This window comes from Lentinus tigrinus (genome assembly GCF_003813185.1).
Source record: "Lentinus tigrinus ALCF2SS1-7 unplaced genomic scaffold L226scaffold_50, whole genome shotgun sequence".
NCBI classification, from domain to species: Eukaryota; Fungi; Basidiomycota; class Agaricomycetes; order Polyporales; family Polyporaceae; genus Lentinus; species Lentinus tigrinus.
The window spans coordinates 60,261-79,199 of NW_027137959.1; the positions used below are offsets into that span (position 1 = coordinate 60,261).

The 18,939-nt window shown below is 53.9% G+C and overlaps 7 protein-coding genes across 7 annotated transcripts; 1 reads left to right on the forward strand and 6 right to left on the reverse strand.

Annotated features, from left to right (window-relative positions):
• Window positions 1-282: 282 nt before the first annotated feature.
• On the forward strand, window positions 283-2,469 carry L226DRAFT_575793 (CyP450 monooxygenase; the record flags this gene model as incomplete). The annotated part of the gene is made up of 10 exons (XM_067685249.1): window positions 283-517; window positions 588-717; window positions 782-970; window positions 1,040-1,304; window positions 1,365-1,488; window positions 1,550-1,563; window positions 1,617-1,888; window positions 1,943-2,071; window positions 2,179-2,322; window positions 2,388-2,469. The coding sequence occupies 10 exons, from the start codon at window positions 283-285 to the stop codon at window positions 2,467-2,469; spliced, it is 1,584 nt and encodes a 527-aa protein (XP_067529735.1).
• Window positions 2,388-4,502, reverse strand: L226DRAFT_303897 (cytochrome P450). The gene is made up of 9 exons (XM_067673723.1): window positions 4,250-4,502; window positions 4,029-4,190; window positions 3,696-3,960; window positions 3,538-3,643; window positions 3,458-3,471; window positions 3,130-3,401; window positions 2,934-3,065; window positions 2,740-2,883; window positions 2,388-2,687 (listed from the first exon to the last, which is right to left on the reverse strand). The coding sequence occupies exons 1-9, from the start codon at window positions 4,342-4,344 to the stop codon at window positions 2,606-2,608; spliced, it is 1,272 nt and encodes a 423-aa protein (XP_067529736.1). The 5' UTR covers window positions 4,345-4,502; the 3' UTR covers window positions 2,388-2,605.
• Window positions 4,503-4,948: 446 nt separating this feature from the next.
• Window positions 4,949-7,323, reverse strand: L226DRAFT_617002 (cytochrome P450). The gene is made up of 10 exons (XM_067686975.1): window positions 7,013-7,323; window positions 6,821-6,950; window positions 6,572-6,760; window positions 6,236-6,497; window positions 6,077-6,182; window positions 6,009-6,022; window positions 5,683-5,954; window positions 5,501-5,629; window positions 5,291-5,434; window positions 4,949-5,241 (listed from the first exon to the last, which is right to left on the reverse strand). The coding sequence occupies exons 1-10, from the start codon at window positions 7,230-7,232 to the stop codon at window positions 5,130-5,132; spliced, it is 1,578 nt and encodes a 525-aa protein (XP_067529737.1). The 5' UTR covers window positions 7,233-7,323; the 3' UTR covers window positions 4,949-5,129.
• A 609-nt stretch (window positions 7,324-7,932) lies between these two features.
• L226DRAFT_575796 (cytochrome P450) lies at window positions 7,933-10,042 on the reverse strand (the record flags this gene model as incomplete). Its single annotated transcript, XM_067685250.1, has 10 exons — window positions 7,933-8,044; window positions 8,100-8,243; window positions 8,308-8,436; window positions 8,496-8,767; window positions 8,826-8,839; window positions 8,902-9,007; window positions 9,061-9,325; window positions 9,388-9,576; window positions 9,633-9,762; window positions 9,826-10,042. 10 exons carry the CDS (start codon window positions 10,040-10,042, stop codon window positions 7,933-7,935), a joined length of 1,578 nt encoding a protein of 525 aa, XP_067529738.1.
• A 423-nt stretch (window positions 10,043-10,465) lies between these two features.
• Window positions 10,466-12,463, reverse strand: L226DRAFT_494599 (cytochrome P450). Its single transcript, XM_067677488.1, has 11 exons — window positions 12,421-12,463; window positions 12,179-12,367; window positions 11,858-12,122; window positions 11,673-11,796; window positions 11,610-11,623; window positions 11,287-11,558; window positions 11,092-11,220; window positions 10,888-11,037; window positions 10,720-10,836; window positions 10,615-10,660; window positions 10,466-10,546 (listed from the first exon to the last, which is right to left on the reverse strand). The coding sequence occupies exons 1-9, from the start codon at window positions 12,429-12,431 to the stop codon at window positions 10,731-10,733; spliced, it is 1,260 nt and encodes a 419-aa protein (XP_067529739.1). The 5' UTR covers window positions 12,432-12,463; the 3' UTR covers window positions 10,466-10,546; window positions 10,615-10,660; window positions 10,720-10,730.
• A 766-nt stretch (window positions 12,464-13,229) lies between these two features.
• Window positions 13,230-15,390, reverse strand: L226DRAFT_555264 (CNDP dipeptidase; the record flags this gene model as incomplete). Its single annotated transcript, XM_067683050.1, has 9 exons — window positions 13,230-13,502; window positions 13,556-13,598; window positions 13,656-13,783; window positions 13,852-14,029; window positions 14,093-14,299; window positions 14,350-14,591; window positions 14,652-14,936; window positions 15,020-15,239; window positions 15,302-15,390. 9 exons carry the CDS (start codon window positions 15,388-15,390, stop codon window positions 13,452-13,454), a joined length of 1,443 nt encoding a protein of 480 aa, XP_067529740.1. The 3' UTR covers window positions 13,230-13,451.
• Window positions 15,391-15,564: 174 nt separating this feature from the next.
• Window positions 15,565-18,158, reverse strand: L226DRAFT_540018 (cytochrome P450). The gene is made up of 11 exons (XM_067681791.1): window positions 17,987-18,158; window positions 17,606-17,911; window positions 17,417-17,546; window positions 17,180-17,362; window positions 16,855-17,119; window positions 16,685-16,805; window positions 16,613-16,626; window positions 16,282-16,553; window positions 16,068-16,199; window positions 15,879-15,995; window positions 15,565-15,824 (listed from the first exon to the last, which is right to left on the reverse strand). The coding sequence occupies exons 1-11, from the start codon at window positions 18,033-18,035 to the stop codon at window positions 15,761-15,763; spliced, it is 1,653 nt and encodes a 550-aa protein (XP_067529741.1). The 5' UTR covers window positions 18,036-18,158; the 3' UTR covers window positions 15,565-15,760.
• Between the last annotated feature and the right edge of the window lie 781 nt (window positions 18,159-18,939).

Below are 18,939 nucleotides of genomic sequence, written 5' to 3' on the forward strand. Positions count from 1 at the left end.
GAGGACCCATCAGCATCACTCATAGAATGAGAATTGATACACGTAGGACACGCACAGTCTCCGCGGCCTTCTGGAAGCGAGATCCGGTAAGCCAGACAGGATCTAAGACAAACGAGAAGGGACACGACGGAGGCATATATACCCAGGCAGGTCTGAACAATGGCCGTCCCTATCGCGAATCTGAGGGGCCTTTGTGTAGTCGTCCCTCGTTCGCCCCCTCCCCGGCTCAACGTCTTGTAACTAGTTCTCCCGGCTCTGTGCCTCTCTGCTACTCCCACCAAGATGGCGGGTCCTCTCGACATCTCATCCTCTCTGATCAGTCAGCCCTGGGCACTGCTCGTCCTCTCCTTACTTTTCGTTGGCATCTATGTGAAGTACAACTCTGGTCCTCGCTTCGCAAACCCGAAGAATCTCCCTCTCCCTCCTGGTCCCAAGCCGCTTCCAATAATTGGTAATGCGGCTGACGTCCCGACCGAGAAGATGGGACAGCGTTTTCGCGAGATGACGGATAAATATGGTGCGTTCACCTCATACTGTGGCCTCTTCTTTTCCTCTCATTCGCTGTCCACACGGTTACCGTGGTATAGGTGAAATTGTTTATCTCGATGCGCTGGGCCAACCCATGATCATCCTGGGCTCGCACGAGGTGGCTTCAGAGCTGCTCGACAAGCGTTCAGCCAACTATTCAGACAGAATGCCATCGATCATGCGTCTCATGTAAGTCCTGTCCCCGCCGACTTCCCTGCCATATAAGCTCTCTCTTACTCATGATATGCCGCAGCTCGGGATGGGAATGGACCTTCGTGCTCATGCCTTACGGTCTGCCGTGGCGTCGCCGGAGAAAGGAGCTGCACCAATTCTTCCACCCCAATGCCGTGTCGCAGTACCAGCCACTCCAGCAGCGCGAGGCGCTCAAGTTCCTTGTGAAACTCATGGAGAAGCCGGATACGTTCTTGCACCAAGTGCGGCAGTACGTCTCACGCTTTATCCTCGCAGTCGCGGAGCGATTGATTAGCCGACTCACTGTTCGCACGCATAGGTCATTCGCGTCCACAATCATGCGCATCTCGTATGGTGTCGAGGTCGCAGAAGAGAACGATCCATACGTTATTGCCGTTGAGGAGGGTGTCGCGACATTCAACTTGGCTTTCGTGCCTGGTGCGTTCTTGGTGGAGACGTTCCCCTCGCTCATGCGCATCCCGAGCTGGTTCCCCGGCGGCGGTTTCAAGCGCACAGCGGCTGCATGGCAGAAGATCGCGCACAACATGCGTGATGCACCCTTCGAGAAGACCATGGAGTCTATGGTAAGCCTTAATGAATTGTACCTGGTGCTGATTGGAACTGAATTGTCTGGAACGCCACAGAACAAGGGAACCGCCGAGCCGTCAATTGCTACTATAATGATGGAGAACGCAATGCACAGAAAAGACGCGGACATGGCCGAGGAGCGCATCCTCGCGCGCGATGTATCCGCGCTCGCCTATGCTGGTGCGTCCCGAATGATACGCCATTCAGTTGGCAATTCACTCACGAGCTTCGTCGAGAACAGCTGGCGCCGATACTGTGAGGTCTTTCTCAGCCTTTGCCGCACCTCTTCGCTGATCGTCTGTGTGCAGACCATCTCGACCGTGCAGACGTTCTTCATGGCCATGGCTTGCTACCCCGAGGTCCAGAAGAAGGCCCGTGCCGAGCTTGATGCCGTTGTCGGTCCCAACCGCCTTCCTTCATGGGAGGACCGCGACTCCCTTCCCTACATTACTGCTATCGCGAAGGAGTCGATGCGTTGGCAATCGGTCGTTCCTCTCGGTGTACCTCATCGTTCACTGGCCGATGACGAGTACAAGGGGTACTACATCCCCGCCGGCTCTGCTGTGATTGCAAACCTCTGGTGGGTCGGAGCCTCTCCGATGCTTCTTTCCTGTCCATGCTGACTACTCCATAGGGCATTCTCGCGGGATCCCCGTGTCTACCCCGACCCCGAGACGTTCAACCCCGAGCGCTTCATCAAGGACGGCAAAATTAACCCGGCAGTTCAGGATCCCAACACGTTCGTGTTTGGTTATGGGCGCAGGTATGTACTTGCTTCCTCCAGGGAAGGCACAGTCCGCCGTGTGCCCGATTCCGAGCTTGCTGTCAAGGTCGCGGTATCGAATGTTCTGACGCTGCTGCTAATCATAGGATCTGCCCGGGGCGCCACTTCGCAGAGGCTTCGCTGTTCATCATGATCTCGTCGATCCTCCACACGCTCACCATCGACCAGGCCGTGGATGAGCACGGGAACATCATCACCCCCAAGGCCGAGATGACGTACGGGGTTATCTCGTAAGTTGGCGTTGCGATCCCTTGTCAATGTTGCTCTGTGGCTGATCTGTCTTTACACACTACAGATATCCGAAGGACTTCCCGTGCAGCATCAAGCCGAGGTCGCCACAGCACCAGGCTCTCATTTACGCTGGCCTCAAGGCGTAAGCGTGCACTCAGTCAGAGTATACGGTTCGGCATCGGTACCATATGGCATCATCATCCATCTTACTTCATGATTCGTAGCATACTTGCATTGCATTCATCGCACTGAATATACGTTGGTACAATCTGGTACGCGTCGTCAGCCTGAGGCACTCGCACGAACCAAGGCCTCCGCGCTGGCAGACCGCGGGCGTATAATGCACTCGAATGGTTCGGGGTAGCTGCAGGGCGAAGGTAAGTGGAATACCGCCTGATGATCCAAGACACACGTACGAGACCACTCCATTCGTCATATTCACGTTGAGTTTCATCGGCTTGCCTTCCTTGTCCAGAGGTGCGGAAATGTCGAAAGTGTGCAGAATTGATGAGATGACAGTGAAGAGGGATGCCTCGGCGAAGAATCGTCCGGGACAGATCCTGCAGATAGTCAGGTAAACAGACATTTTGACATAGGATTGTATATTGACCTCCTTCCGTATCCGAAGGCCATTTCTGCGGGATCCAGCACATCCGGATTCAGTTCTCCAGAGTCGAGCAAGAATCTCTCGGGCTTGAATGTCTCCGGCTCCGGATAGTACTTCGTATCACGAGAGTATGCCCTGCTCGATGATCAGCGACACCAGACAGGCTAGTAAAGTCCATCACCACTGAAGCGGGACGCACCATGTGTTGGAGATTACAAGAGAGCCTACAGGGATGCGATAGCCCTTGTACTCATCTTCCTGGATGGCCATGTGAGGTACCGAGAGCGGCACCACCGACCTCCACCGCAGACACTCTTTCACGATAGCGGTGATGTAAGGGAGGTCTGGTTTGTCTTCCATCGTCGGTAGGCGGTCCGGCCCCACTATTGTGTCCAACGCATTTTGAGCACACTTCTGTATGAGAGGGTTGGAGGCCATGGCTGCGAAGAAGGTTTGAAGGGTTGAGAGTGTCTGAAGCGCGATATTTCAGTAGATGGTCACTTCCCCAGAACGTCGGTAATGTTCACCGTATCCGCACCAGCTAGGGGTGTTCACCAAGCAGCATTGAGTTAGCATTTTCAGAGGATGAGGATGGAGACGCACCCACCTATGTAAGCGTTTGCGGCCGCACCCTTCGCAGCTTGCTCGTCCTCCGGCCCTTCGGCGCGATCCATCAGTGTACTGACGATAGAGGCAGGGGTATTCCCCTTGAGCTACATGACGAAGTTGTAGTAGATGCTACGAAAGGAAGAGAGGTCCACGTACCCTCTCAGCGATGGCCGTCTCCCACGGCACCTCATGAATCTTCTGAACAATCGGGAACCAATCAGCGAACTCGCGTCCGAACTTCGCTCCTGGGAACCAAGGGGGAATATGACGCAGGCTCGGAAATGTCTGCACGAGGTACCGCCCAGGCTGGAAGACAATATTGAATGCGTCCATGGCATCCTCGGCGATCTTGATGTACTTGTCATTCTCACCGACGACCTTTATTCCGTATGCTACGCGGATTATAATAGCCCCTATCAAGCTGATACGCACGTATCAGCAATTGCCTGCTATCACACCGTCTGCGAGTCCAATTCATTGTATACTCACTGTCTACCATGCTGATAGAATTTGGCAGGATTTTCGACGAGACGGAGGAGATATCGGTACTGCACGATCATGTTCGGGTTCATGCATTTGTGGAACACCGCCCTGATCTTCCGCCAGCGAGGGCCATAGCGCATCATAGCTATGAGCCAATCGAAACCGGCCCTACGAGCGCGACGCGTCAGGATCCCTTGGTCTTTCAATTAGCTTGAGAGCAAACTCACAATTCCGCAGTTGGCGTCATGTTTCTGTCCGAATAGATAGAAGATCGCTTCTCCAAAAGCTCTACCGCCGCTTCGTGGGTGCCGAGCACAATCATCCGCGTCCCGAAAGTATTCAGTGAAACGATCTCTCCTAGGGACGGGCTCGAGTGAGTTTCTTGAGACTCCTGATCAGAAGCGCGACGAAATACATACCATGCTTAGCATTCAGATCACGGAGGTACAACTCCATGTTATCGAGAGGTATATCGAGGACATTCCCGATGAGTGGTAAGCCAGACGGCCCCGGAGGGAGCGGGAGACGTACTAAGCGCTGCGTTGATAATCGTCGAGCCCAGAGGGATATGAATGCGCATACAGAGAAGATGAGAAAAGCATACCAAGCAGAAGACAGGTTATCGGACAGGAGCCCCATTGTGGAGGTGCCGCAATCGACCGGCCAGGCGAGTGTCCATTCTCGCGTCGATATTTGAAGTACTACTTATGTAGGCACGCCCGTTGCCTGCAAGCACTCTCTGAGTGCATGCGAAGATACGCCTATTTAAGACATTTTCGGCATCCATCTGTCAAGTGTTTGCGGCTCAGGGGTGGTGACAGGTCCGGCCGGTACTTACGGAGTCCTAGCGAGCCAAGACGTGGAGTGAAGGGGGCCTTGCTGACGTGAGTACCAATGCTACGCGATGGCATGGGAATCGAAAACTCCTCGCTCGGGCAGGTTAAGAACCCAGAGTCATAGAGTGCAGCGGTTCTAGTCTTCGGCGATCGTGCCTACAGTGATAGTGTGATAGTGACCCGTCGTAATTGGGAAACTTGGATGACATGTCGCCATATCGAAACATATTCTGCAGCTCTGACTTTATCGGGTTCTCTTTTCCCGCATTTACTACGCCTTGACTCCCATGTCTGTTATAATCTGCTCGTCCCGCAAAGTGCGGATGAGTGCCTCAGCCACCGCGGAGCGGGGCTCAATGTTGCAGTCAAACGGCTCAGCGTATCTGTGAGGAAGTGAGCTGGATATACAAGGACCTTGGGGGAGACACGCACGAGATCACGCCGAGTGTCATCTTCATGTTCACGGGCACAGGGCTCCCCTTCTCGTCTGTCGGGGCCGATATCCGGAATGTGTGTAGTACGGACGACAGCAGCGTGAAGAGCGTCCTCTTCGCAAAGTGCTGTCCTGGACAAATCCTGCACAAGAGGATCATTGGCATTTGAGCTAGGCGCACGCACGCACAAAGCGTGGGGGATACGCACCTCCTTCCATAGCCGAACGCGATCAGACCAGGGTCGAGAACGCTTTGGTCAAGCTGTCCGTCCTTGAGAAAGCGCTCTGGTCTGAACTCCTCGGGGTCCGTGTAGTGCCTGGGATCGCGAGAGTAGGCCCTACGACACCGCCCGTTAAGGTTCACCTCATGATAAGCTCGACGTGCACCTACCATATGTTAGAAACAACGATCGAGTCTTTCGGAATGCGGTATCCGTGGTACTCATCTTCCTCCAAAGACAGATGTGCGACGCCTATTGGAACTACGGACTTCCACCGGAGGCACTCCTTGATGAGTGCGCAGACGTAGGGGAGGAACTTTTCGTCGTCGAATGTCGGAAGGCGGTGGGGTCCTACTACGGTGTCGAGCTCGGCTTGCGCGCGTTTTTGGACTTCTGGGTAATTGGCCATTGCCGCGAAGAACGTTTGCATGGTCGACAAAGTCTACACGAAGTCGTAAGTTAGGATCATCCAAGTTCGCATAGGAGGGAGACCCACTGTATCGGAGGCACCTTGCAGTCGATGTCAGCCGAGAGACGAGAGAACGCGGAATTGCTCCGACTCACCTAGATAGACGGACGCAGCTGCGTCCTTCGCAATCTCTTCGTCTTGGCCTGCATTAACGCGGTCCATGAGGTCCAAGACCATCGAATGGACGCCTCGGCCTTCGCGCTACGAGAACATGCTCAGCTACGGGGCCAAAGGAAAGATCTAGCTATACTGACTATAGCTTTCACAGCGCCTTCCCATGGCTCGTTGCGCATACGAAGGACCGCATCGCGCCACCCTGCGGCGTCCCGTTTGAACTTCGCGCCAGGGAACCACGTCGGAATGAAGCGCATGATCGGGAATGTCTCCACGAGGTACCTTCCAGGAAGGAAAGCGAGGTTGAAGGCCGTAATGGCTCGATCGCCTGTGTGAATGTAATCGTCGTCAGGCTTGAGGTCCAGTCCGTAGACCACGCGCATGATGACCGCCGTGAATAAGCTGCACAATGTAACGATGTAAATCCGTCATATACTGATAGAAATATGCAGTGGGAAGCGATAGAATGAACGTACAATCGTCCATGAGCGCTGAAGTCCTTCGGGTCGTCCAGAAGCCGAACAAGGAAAGCCTTCACTTCTCGTTGCTGAATGGAACTGTACTGAGTGACGGCCTTGGCGTTCATATGCTGGTGGACGTTGCGTCGGATACCCCGCCACCTGCCACCATACGGCACCACCGAGATAAGCCAGGATAGTCCTGTCCTGTGAGCGGAGTTAACGTCATTCCTACGCAATGTGGGGGTGCGTGCTGTATCGACTGACAGGTCGCCCATGGCAGAGAACTTCCGGCTGGAGTACTTGGAAGCGCGCTTATCGAGGAGTTCGATGGCGGCCTCGTGCGTACCCAGGATGATCATAGGTTGTCCAAAGGCGTCAAGGTATACAACCTCACCTGGAAGTTATTGATCACAAGCATCAGCCGGACGAACGACAGTACAAGAGCATGTCCCATACCATATTGCGCATTCATGTCGCGAAAGCACTCCGGCGGGTCCTGCATGGGGACGTCCAGCAGATTTCCGATGATTGGGAGGCGGCGTGGTCCAGGGGGAAGCGGCAAGCTGAATTTGCTGGGCGAGACTCGGCGCCGCCAGAGGAGAAGGGCGACGACAACAGCAAAGAGCACAAGCACTTGGATTGAAACGTTCCAAAACACAGGATATCCGGGAGGCATCGTGGGTCCAGGGGGAATATTGCTCAACTCGGGGTGAGACAAGGGGATTCTTATACACAGTCCAGAGAGTCGCCGTAGCCCTTGGTAAGCCGATGATACGGGAATCGAAGACACCGGCATGCGGATTAGCTCTTTCTACCGGTTCTAATAGTATCGCGAAGGTGAACCTTGCTGCAAAAGATCACCTTGTGACTCAATGGGAATGCCACATCGAGTTCTACAATGAGACAGAGATAAAAGCTGGTGGTCAATCCTAGGTTGATTAGGCGACGAGCATGTATGGATGCCGAGGGAACCCTCACCAGGCTTGACACCATTTCGCTTGCCACGGATGGAAGGAGTTTTCCCTAGCACTGCGGGTCATCATGCATCAAGCCTCGATGCGCCCTGTCCCGGTGATGGAACATTGAGAATTGTAAGCTGAGAAGGTCCGGCCGGTACTCCTAGGGAGCCAAGACGTGCAGATGGAGGGGACCTTGCTCTCGTGAGTACCAATGCTACGCGATGGCATGGGAATCGAAAACTCCTCACAAGTATATAGCTCGTGCAGGTTAAGAACCCAGAGTCACAGGAGTGCAGCGGTTCTAGTCTTCGGTGATCGTGCCCACAGTGATAGTGAACTGTCGTGATTGGGATATTTAGATATATCGAAACACATTCTGCAGCTCTGACTTTATCGGGTTCCCTTTCTCCGCATTTACTACGCCTTGACTCCCATGTCTGTGATAACCTGCTCGTCACGCAATGCGCGGATGAGTGTCTCAGCCGCTGCGGAGCGGGGCTTGACGTTGCAGTCGAATGGTTCGGCGTATCTACCAGGGGATTAGGTATCGTTTCGCATCGAAGAGTTGAAGAATATGCACGTACGAGATCACACCGAACGTCATCTTCAGGTTCACCGGCACCGGATTCCCTTTCTCATCTGTCGGGGCCGAGACCCGGAAGGTGTGTAGCACAGACGATAGCAGCATAAAAAGCGTTGTCTGAGCGAAGTGTTTTCCGGGACATATCCTGAAATGGGCGTCATACACTCCGCATCAGCACAGGAAACACGAGAAGCTCTATGCTTCCGCACCTCCTCCCGTATCCGAACGCGATCATACTTGGATCGAGTACGCTGGGGTCAAGTTGTCCATCTTTGAGGAAGCGTTCGGGCTTGAACTCCTCGGGGTCAGGGTAGTGTCTGGGATCACGGGAGTAGGCCCTACAGCAGGTCGTCCCATGAGTATGCATTTCAGACTAAGCTCGACAGTCCGCACATACCATACATTGGAGACAACAACCGAGCCCTTCGGGATGCGATATCCCTTGTATTCGTCCTCCTCCATAGACATGTGCGCGAAACCTAGCGGAGTTACGGATCTCCACCGAAGGCATTCCATGATGAGCGCAGAGACGTATGGGAGGAACTTCTCATCGTCAGCGTTTGGAAGGCGGTGGGGTCCTACTACGGCGTCGAGCTCGGCTTGGGCGCGCTGCTGGACTTCGGGGTAGTTTGCCATCGCCGCGAAGAAGGTCTGCAAAGTCGACAAGGTCTACATGGTCATAGTGAGTATACAAATCGGAGTGAACCCGCACAGCGGAGCGACATACGGTGTCGGAGGCACCTGGCAGTCGACGTCACTTTCAGCGAGACATGGAAATGGAGAGGAGGACGTTTGAAGCTCACCCAAATAAACCGATGCAGCGGAATCCTTCGCAATTTCTTCGTCTTCACCTGCATTCACACGATCCTTGAGGTCCGAAACCATTGAACGTACGGCTTGGCCCTCGCTCTATGAGGTCATACTCAGCTACTGGACTGAACGAATGAGCTAGTATCACTGACTATGATTTGCGAAGCGCCTTCCCATGGCTCATTGCGCATACGGAGGATGGAATCGCGCCACCCTGCAGCGTCTCGTTTGAACTTCGCGCCCGGAAACCACTTCGGTATGAAGCGCATGATGGGAAACGTTTCCACGAGGTACTTGCCAGGAATGAAAGCGAGGTTGAAAGCTGCGATTGCTTCTTCGGCCGTGTTCATGTATTTGTCGTCGTTGTCCGTGACCTCTAAGCCATATACGATTCTCATGACGATCACACCCAACATGCTGCATAGTGCGACGGTGTCAGGTCATCATGTATAACATGGGTTGCAACAACAAGAGCTTACAATCGTCCGTGTGCGCTAAACTCCTTGGGATTGTCCATAAGCCGAACCAGGAAAGCCTTCACTTCCCGTTCCTGAATGGGGCGGTACTGCGTTACGGCCTTGGCGTTCATGTGCTGGTGGATGTTGCGTCGGATACCGCGCCATCTGACCCCGTAAGGTACCACTGAGATAAGCCAGGATATTCCTGTCCTGCGAGAGGAGTTAGCGTGACTGACAACTGACATGCTCACGGAGTCCCAACTGACAGGTCGGCCATGGCAGAGAACTTCCGGTTGGAGTATTTGGAGGCGCGCTTGTCGAGGAGCTCGACCGCGTCCTCGTGTGTACCGAGGATGATGATAGGTTGTCCGAAGGCATCGAGATACACCACCTCACCTGGAAGCAAGTTGATCACCAGCATCAGCAAGACGGACGACAGCATAACAGTAGGCCCCGTACCATATTGCGCATTCATGTCGCGAAAGTACACCGGTGGATCCTGCATGGGGACGTCGAGCAAGTTGCCGACGATCGGGAGTCGGCGTGGTCCGGGGGGAAGCGGCAAGTTGAATCTACTGGACGAGACTCGGCGCCGCCAGAGAAGAAGGGCGACGACAACGGAAAAGATCACCAGTACTTGGATTGGAACGTTGACCACAGGATATTTGGAAGACATCGTGGGTCTAGGGGAACTATTGGTCAACTCGGGGCGAGAGAGGGAGATTCTTATACCCAGTCGCAGGTGTCGGCTCTTGGTAATCCGATAGTACGGGAATCGAAGCCACCGGCATGAGGAGTAGCTCTGTCTGTCGGTTCCAATAGTATCGCGAGAGTAAACCTTGCGGCGATAAATCACCTGGTGACTCGACGGGAATGCCACATTGAGTTCTACAATGAGACAGAAATAAAAGCTGGTGGTGAATCCTAGGTTGATTAGGCGACGAGCATGTATGGATGCCGAGGAACCCTCACCAAGCTTGACACCATTTCGGCTTCTACTAGCAATGTGGTACACTATTCGGGATGATAAGCTGGAGCCAAGGCTGGAACCTACTATGGGGAAGCGAGCCTCGTCCACGGTTCGTGTCTCACCATACGTGTCCCGTCATAACATTCACCGCAAAATTGTTCAGGTGAGACATTCTCAACCGCCGCTACATATTCTCCTGGACACCAAACTCTGGCAACAAACCGATCAGTACATCTTCGGCACCTCACATTCCCAGGGGGCGTTAAAGTGTAGCTTACCCACAGTATGTACTCTACAGCTAGCGATGAGTCCGATCGAAAGCGACTGGTGACGGTGTGAGTGTGTGGAAGTCACGAAGGTCAACTTGAACGAAGTACTCTTACAGCATCACAAACTAGTTCTCATCTTCTTCCTCGTTAGACTTCAAGGAAGTCGCGCGGATGAGCGCCTCTATCATCGGCGAGCGGGGCTTAATGGTGCATTCAAATGGTTCCGGATAACTGGAAGTGCCGGGATGAACATACGGTCAATTATCAAGCGTCAATACTCACGATATGACCCCGACAGTCATCTTCACCGTCTCCAGAAGGTCAACAGGCCTCCCATGCTCGTCGAGAGGAGGTGCAATCTTGAACGCTTGTAGCACGGTAGAGATGACGACGAAGATGGTCGCCTCAGCGAAGTGACGTCCAGGGCAGGCTCTGGCATCGGGTTAGATGTGGCGCCAAGCTGAATTGCATGATTCAAGAACATACCGTCGACCGTAGCCGAACACGAACGCACTAGGATCCTGTACATCTGGGTCGAGCTTTCCATCCTTCAAGAATCGCTCGGGGCGGAAGGGCTCGGGATCTGGGTATACTTTCTCATCGTGCACGTACGCCCTGCATATGATTCCCAGTGCTGCTTATGAGGCACGCAAAGATGCAAGACGTAGTGAAGATTCGTACCAGGGAATGTTGACGATGGCGGATCCTGCAGGAATGCGGTAGCCCCTGTATTCGTCTTCATCGACCGATGCGTGGAGGAAGCCCAGGGGTGGGACGGGACGCCATCTGAGACATTCCTTGACCATGGCGCAGAGGTACGGAAGGTTAGGCTTGTCTGCTAGTGTGGGCAGCCTGTGAGAACCAATGACTGCATCCAGCTCGGCATGTGCGCGTTCCTGGACGTCGGGATTCGATGCCATGGCGAGATAGAAGCACTGGAGTGTTGACAGCATCTGCCAGAGAATTCAGTTCACGAAACAATACTTCAGTACGTCTCCGCTCACAGTATCCGCGCCGCCTGGTTGAACCCATTAGATACTGTCTCGGACACTGCGGTTGTTGCTCACCTCCAAACGCTGCAGCCAACGCGTCCTTGGAGTACTCTTCTTCCTCGACAGCGACCTCACCTGCCAGCTGTGATATCCGCCTTAGCATTCCGCTTGCCATGGATGGAAGGAGCTTTCCCTGGCACTGCGGAGCACCAGGACTGCATCAGGGCTCTCTGTCAAGTAGCAGAAACGTCGATACTCACCATCGCCTCTTTGGACGCCGCCCACGGAACGTCCCGCATCGCACGTACCACTGGGTATCCCTTCGCAGCGTCGCGCTTGAACTGTGCCCCAGGAAAGAAGCTCGGAAGGAAGCGGAGGATAGGGAATGACTCGACGAGGTGCTTTCCAGGTTGGAACATCATGGAGAAGTTGTGCATCGCTTCTTCCGCGATGCCGAGGTAATCGACGTCGGACTTGTCCACGTCGATGCCGTACGCAATGCGGGTGATCAACGCCCCAAACAAGCTGGAAACGCAGGTCCGTGATCGCGACGAGAGGGAGCTGGGACTATGAGTACTCACTGACGTCCGTGGTTGAGGTAGTCATGCGGGGTCTCCAGCACATTGCGGACGTATCGGAGTGCCTGATGCTCTTGGTTCTTCTGGTATCTTGCTACAGCGTTACGATGGACATGCTCATGAAGCAATCGCCTCCTTCGACGCCATTGCGGTCCGTAGCGAAATGCGCCCATCAGAAAGTTCCAGCCAGTCCTGCAACGCGATTAGTCATAGACGATCAGTAAACGAATGAGGAGTGCACGTACAGCTCTGCCATTGTGGAGAACAATCTGTCGGAGTAGTTTGACGAGCGTTTCTCGAGGAGATCACTAGCCGCTTCGTGGGTACCAAGCACGATGATGGATTGGCCGCACGCGTCGAGGTACACGACATCGCCTGCGACGAGAAGATCATTGACCAGACTGCTGATTAATGGGAGTCCGTTTTGACATACCATACTTCGTGTTCAGGTCGTGATATGCTACTTCCATGTCCTTCATGGGAACATCGAGGAGGTTACCAATGATTGGGAGCGGAGGAGGTCCAGGCGGTAGAGGCAGCATGTTCACTTTCGAAAGACGTTGAGTGCGTCTGCTGATGGCGTACTTCACAAGCATGACCACTAGAGCGATGACTGACAGCAGCGGCCAGCGAGCCATGAGGTCGAACGTCATCTTGACTGGAACAGACTTGAAGGTACTCTTGGAGCAGAGGGAGAGAGACCCGTAATGCATGCAATACGGTCCTTATAGCTTGCCTATTCTGGCGTCCGTTGACGATCACCCGGGGCAACATTGAAGTCCTGCGGTTACAGGCGGGCAGGGACTTGCGAGCACGAGTTTGGCTCCAGGCGGCGGGAACAAACTTTGTTAGACCCTGGAGTGTGAGATCAGAGCACTATAACGGAGGATAAAGTGCGAGCACATACACACGTCTTCTCATGGACACCATAGCCGTCGGTGTTAAGTAGGGTCAGCCCTGGGTCATGAGATTGGCTGCGAAGTCAATCAGCTGGAGCGTAGGAGATACGAGTGGCGATAGGCTAGATGTTACTCCGAGCTTCGGACTGGTTGTCGGTCGTTGTTCGAGCTTGTGTTTTATGTTTGACGTCGCGGTAACATGGATGCTGGGGAGATGGGGCGCTTCGAGCACTGGCAGAGCAATGGCTACATTGGACGTCCAAGTCGCTACAGTGAGTACACTCCATAATACACGATGATATACCAGTTGAAATCCGACATCTGTCTCTTTCTCTTTCTTCTTGTTACCTCGCGAAACTGGCGACCAGCATATGCGCTCACGCCTTGATAGCACCGACCTCGTAGAGGTACGTGCCAAGGAGCTTGCTCTGCTCAACCCGTCAGCATCTCATCATACCGACAGCCTACGAGAATCACTTACGCCTTCGATGAAGTTCGAGCGATCGATCTTCTCGTTGGTCGAGCTGCGAAGTTATGTCTATCAGCGTAGCGTTCGCACGGCGACCACTTCTGCAACTCACTGAGCACCATCGTCTCCACGTCCCATGGGTAGCAGAAGGACGTTAACACCCAGCGACTCTGCGAACGTAAGTGTCACAGGGATGGAACCGCCCTCGCGGGTAAGGTCGGGCGCGCGCTTGTACACCGCCTACAGGACAGTACGCGGTCAGTACCACATCCAGAGTGTACCTGTGAGTGAAACTCTAAGCAGCTCACCTCAGTTGCCCGAATGGCGGCCTCGTAGTTCCAGTGCTTGTGATCCGCGAGCCATGGGCGACCGTCATGAAGGTTCTCGATCTTGAGCTTGTTCTTGGTGTTGAGCTTGGCGAACTCCTGCTCGACGTACGACACGACCAGAGGCTCAATCGCGTCAGGAGTCTGTGGGGGTACGATGCTGGGTGCGGATTCATATCAACAAGAGACCCAGATACGGAGGTATGACTGATAATGAGCCTACCGGATGGAGAACTTGCCCGATACGCTCGCGGGGATGACCGTCTTGGCGCCCGGACCGTAGAACGCGCCCTCAATACCATGCAGCGAGAGCGATGGCATGCGCATGCGACCCATAATCACAGAGACTTTGTCCTGTGAAAGCGTGATCGGCGCGCCAACAGCGTCCTCGATATCCTTGACGGAATAATCGAGTTTCTCGTAGATGGCGCTACATCAATCGTCAGATGCGTCCTTTTGGGGCAAGGAAGAAACACTCACATCTCGTCATCCTGGGCAGAGGGAACAAGGTCCTCAACTCCGGGGATAAGAATGGTGCCGTCGGGTGTGACGAGTTTGCTCATGATGGTGATGAGGTCTGTCATGGGCTCGTGCACCATACGTCCGAACACTCCTGAGTGGAGGTCGCGCGCAGGACCGGAGATCGTGAGCTTGAAGTAGACGAGACCGCGCAGGCCGTAAGTGAGGCAAGGCGTCCGGGAGTTGAGCCAGTAGTTGTCCGACTGCATGAAGGGAGAAGGCTCGAGGCGATGCCTGGGGGAGAGAGAACACGAACGACGTACGATGCAGACGCAATCAACACCATCGAACCAACCCTCCTTGCCCTTCGCGGTCTCCGCCTTGATCAGGTCGTCGAGTCCCTCACTGCCGTTCTCCTCCATACCCTCAAAGCAGAACCGCATGTTCACCGGGAGCTCGAGGCCGAGCGTCTTGTGTGCTTCGAGCACATTGAGCCAGCCGAGGATAGGACCCTTGTCGTCCGTCGACCCACGCCCAATGAGCTTGCCCGTCTTCTCATCCACGACGAGTGTGAAAGGCTCCGTGTCCCACCCATCGCTCTTCTGCGCCTAGAAGCCGCGACCGGGCGCCCACAGGCGTACGCGCCGTTAGTATTCCCGGGACAGTAATCCAGTCAATCACAGCGACTCACCGGCTGTACATCGTAGTGGCCGTAGACGAGCACTGTCTTCTTCTTGGGATCATCACCAATCCTTCCCAGGATCGCGGGCGGCAGGGGCAGTTCCTGGCCATCCATAACGTGCTTGCCGAGATCGACGAGCTTGGTCGTCACCCCAAGGCTCTTGAGCTGACCGTCGAGCCATGCCGACATCCTGAAGACATCGGGCCTGTATACCCCGTCACCGCTCACACTGCTGAACGTGAGCACACGCGACAAGGAGCGCGAAGGATTCGCGAGGCGTGTGCTACTCGCCTCGGGATCGCGACGGCCTCACCGAGCCTCTTGATAAACTTTCCAGCATTGTCATCGACGAACTTGAGAAATTGCGTCGGGGTGGCCATCGTGGATTGTGTGGGATGAAGTTAAGTAGAGAGACCGAGACATACTCGCAGGGACAGGGCCACACCAGAGGCCATCTAATCTTATCTGATAACCGTAGTAGATGCGTTTGCCAGTTCGTCAAGAGAGCAAGCTGAGAGACAGCCTCCAAGTTTGCATACCTCAATAATCAATGTACTCATTCTCGATCATTACAGTATACTTCTCAATGACTACTCAGTCCTTCAAGCATCAAACGCGATCGGCAGAAGGCCGAAGTCAAGCCTTGAGGCTACCAACCACCTCTCCGAGTCCGCCAAGGCCCCATTCAACTGTCCCTCGGTGTTACTTCAGCTGGTGTACCTTCTTGTCGCTGAGATCGCACTGGGGGCCTCAGATGAGAGCCCTGGCCTCCGCGGACCTCACTCTGACTTCACAGCCAAAGGTCTTTGGACATCTGAGGGTCCAATTGTGAACTAAAGACGCCAATGTATCACCGATAGCAACTTACGAGAATATGGAAGGCGTCTTCGGCGCATCCTCTCCCGAACGGATTTCAAACGTGTGCAGAACGCAGGCGATAGTGATGAAGAGCGACGACTGGGAGAAGTGGCGACCTGGACAGATCCTACAGCAAGGGAGAGCCGATCAGCATGCAGGCCGGGTATGGACTCAAGAGTAAGATCCGAGCCCAACACACCTGCGTCCATAGCCGAACATAAACCTGCGGGGATCTAGCACGTCTGGGTTGAGGGTACCCGCTTCGGTGAGGTATCTCTCCGGCTTGAACTCGAACGGATCCGGATAGTGCCGGGCGTCGTGAGCAATCGCCCTATCACAATGTACATCAATTCTTCGCCCGTCCTCCTGATGCTGCAGAACTGCGAAAGAAGCGTTCAGTTGACAAGACTTACCAAACGTTGGGTATGATCATAGATCCTGCTGGGATGTGGTACCCGTTGTACTCGTCGTCCGTGAGAGATTGGTGCGGGAAGCCGAGGACGTTGATCTGCTTCCAGCGCATGGACTCCATGAGGATAGCTTCGATGTACGGTAACGAGGGTAGATCGCTGATGCTCGGGAGGCGCTCTGGTCCTATCACGGCGTCGAGCTCTGCTTGGGCTCTCTGCTGAACCTCTGGGTAGAGTGTCATCGCGAGAAAGAACACCTTGGTGTGGGAAGCGATCTGTTCAAACACACAGATTTGTCAAAACAACGATCGTGCAGTGACGAGAATGCACAGACAGTCTCGGGCCCACCTGTCCAGTGATGAGGTAAGTGTTGCAGCTCTGTGTAGCTCGATGGCGAGACTCGCACCGAGGTATGACATGGCCGCAGCATCTCTCAACGCCGCCATGTCTTCTGAAGATATAGCGCCCTTAGTTTGAAACCATTGGATAGTTGCAGATATCATGGAAAATTCATGTTCGCCACGACGCTAGCTTGCTGTGAGGTCCTGGAGCATTGTGAAGGGATTCAAACCTTACGATGTTCTCCAAAGCTTCTTCAAACGGGACTCTTCGTGCGTCTTCGATGGCACCTCTCCACACCGCGGCGTCGCGTAGGAAGCGTGTCCCCGGAAGCCAGCCAGGAAGACAACTGAGCCACGGAAAGACCTCCACGAGGTATTGCCCCGGTTCGAGAGACGATCTAAGCGCGTCAATTGCTCTCTCAAAGAACGCGAGGTACTTGTCTTCGTCTCCGGACATGGTGATCCCGTATACGGCCCGCACTGTCGTAGCGCAGGACGCACTGCCGACCGTCTGTCAGGTGACATCGTATTAGATTGAGAAGGTTGGAGAGTGAGCTTACAAACACAGTGACTTGAAGATATTGTTCGGTTCCACGAGTAGTCGCCTCAGAAGTTTCCGTGTGACTTGTTCTTGAATTTCGTGAAACTGGGAGACGGCGGCAATGCTGTAAGATTCATGGAACACCCTGCGTTGATGTCTCCACTCCGTCCCATACTTCAGCAGTATCCATGAGGCACCGACTCTACGCCCTCCGTGAAGTCATAGTATTCGGAACAGCGAAGACATACACACTCACAAATCCATCATTGCGGAGCTCGGTCGGTCCGAGTGTATTGCTGATCGCTTCTCCAGAAGCTCGGACGCAATTTCGTGAGATCCCACTAGTATAGTCGGTCTTCCCAAAATACGGAGATGAATCAGGTTACCTATGAGGCAGTTATCGGTGAGCAACTGGACGAATATGAACTTCAACGAGGGAGCGTACCAAATTTGCTAGCGAGCTTGTCCAGCGACTGCGGAATGATGATACCCGGGGCATCAAGTAGGTTCCCCAAGAGAGGCAGAGGGTGCGGTCCAGGAGGTAGCTGGCCCTGTCGAGTCTTTCCGCATGGCAGGCTCCGTAGAATAGCGAAAAAGAGACATAGCACGAATACTCCCAATATAAAGTACAGTGACATACCGGGATCACCGGGAGAGTGGGGATAGCTGACTCGTGCACGCATCTTCCTCATAGGATGGCCTATAAAGTGAGAGACTCGACAGTCAGGTGAGGCCACATGGCGCTCAATCACTGTATTCGCGACATGATATGAGTCGTAGGTACAATGAGGAATGGAACCAATGCTGTACCGGAGCTAGGACTTACTATTGGGTATGGGTACATGCTTCACGCCAGTCATTTCGGGAGGCATCATGTACTTGATGTCAGATGATACCGCATGCCTCAGGCTGGAAGTTGCGACTTCTGTCTCGAGGATGGCGCCCGCTGATGGTAGCAGAATCTCTCATCTAGTGGTGTTAGTGGACCATTCCTCCCGTGCGGCCTTAACAGAGTCAGAACTAAACGTCAATGTCAGGCCGCCATGCCGTTCGCGGACCAGCCACATGAGTAGTATGTGTCATTAGTACTCGAGTCGAATATTACTGTCACTGCGATTGCCATGAGTAGTGCCCAAGTCAGTAGTATCGGACTTACTGTTGATTATCCATACTTCCCACTCTGGATGATCGGTACCAGGAGAAAGAGCACCCTCGGACGATGAGCACGAACTTGAAGTCGTGCCCGACGCGGACGTTACCGAGCCACGCTTCCCACCCAGCCAATCGGTGGACATGCCGAATGATCCGATCACCACTTCTGGTGCAAGCAATTAGCGCCCACTGTTGTTCTCCCTCATCCGACACGTCCGTCACTGTGGACTCCGAGAGTTTGCCTCAGTCCATCCACCGCTGCGCCGGACGAACCTCTGTAAGTTTAACTTCATTTAATGTTAGATGTAACCGAATTTTATGACACTCATACTACAAGTCACAGTGCATGAACTCTGACTGTTAGACCCTGGAGGTCCATTGCAGCTACAGTACGAAAACGCAGTATGTCCACTCATCTTTCAGTCATATGTTCTCATAGCACTGATGATTATAATTTATCGGAATCTATTAAGTTATTGCCGCATGGAGTACCATTATAGTCCGTTTTAGCGATAAAATCAGAAGGTTTCTCTGCAGACGGCGGGGGCGCCCGTCGACAAATTCCCTCTCGTTGGCCCTGTTCGATAGGCCCAAGTACGTCGTGATTACTCCCCTTGAAAAATTTTC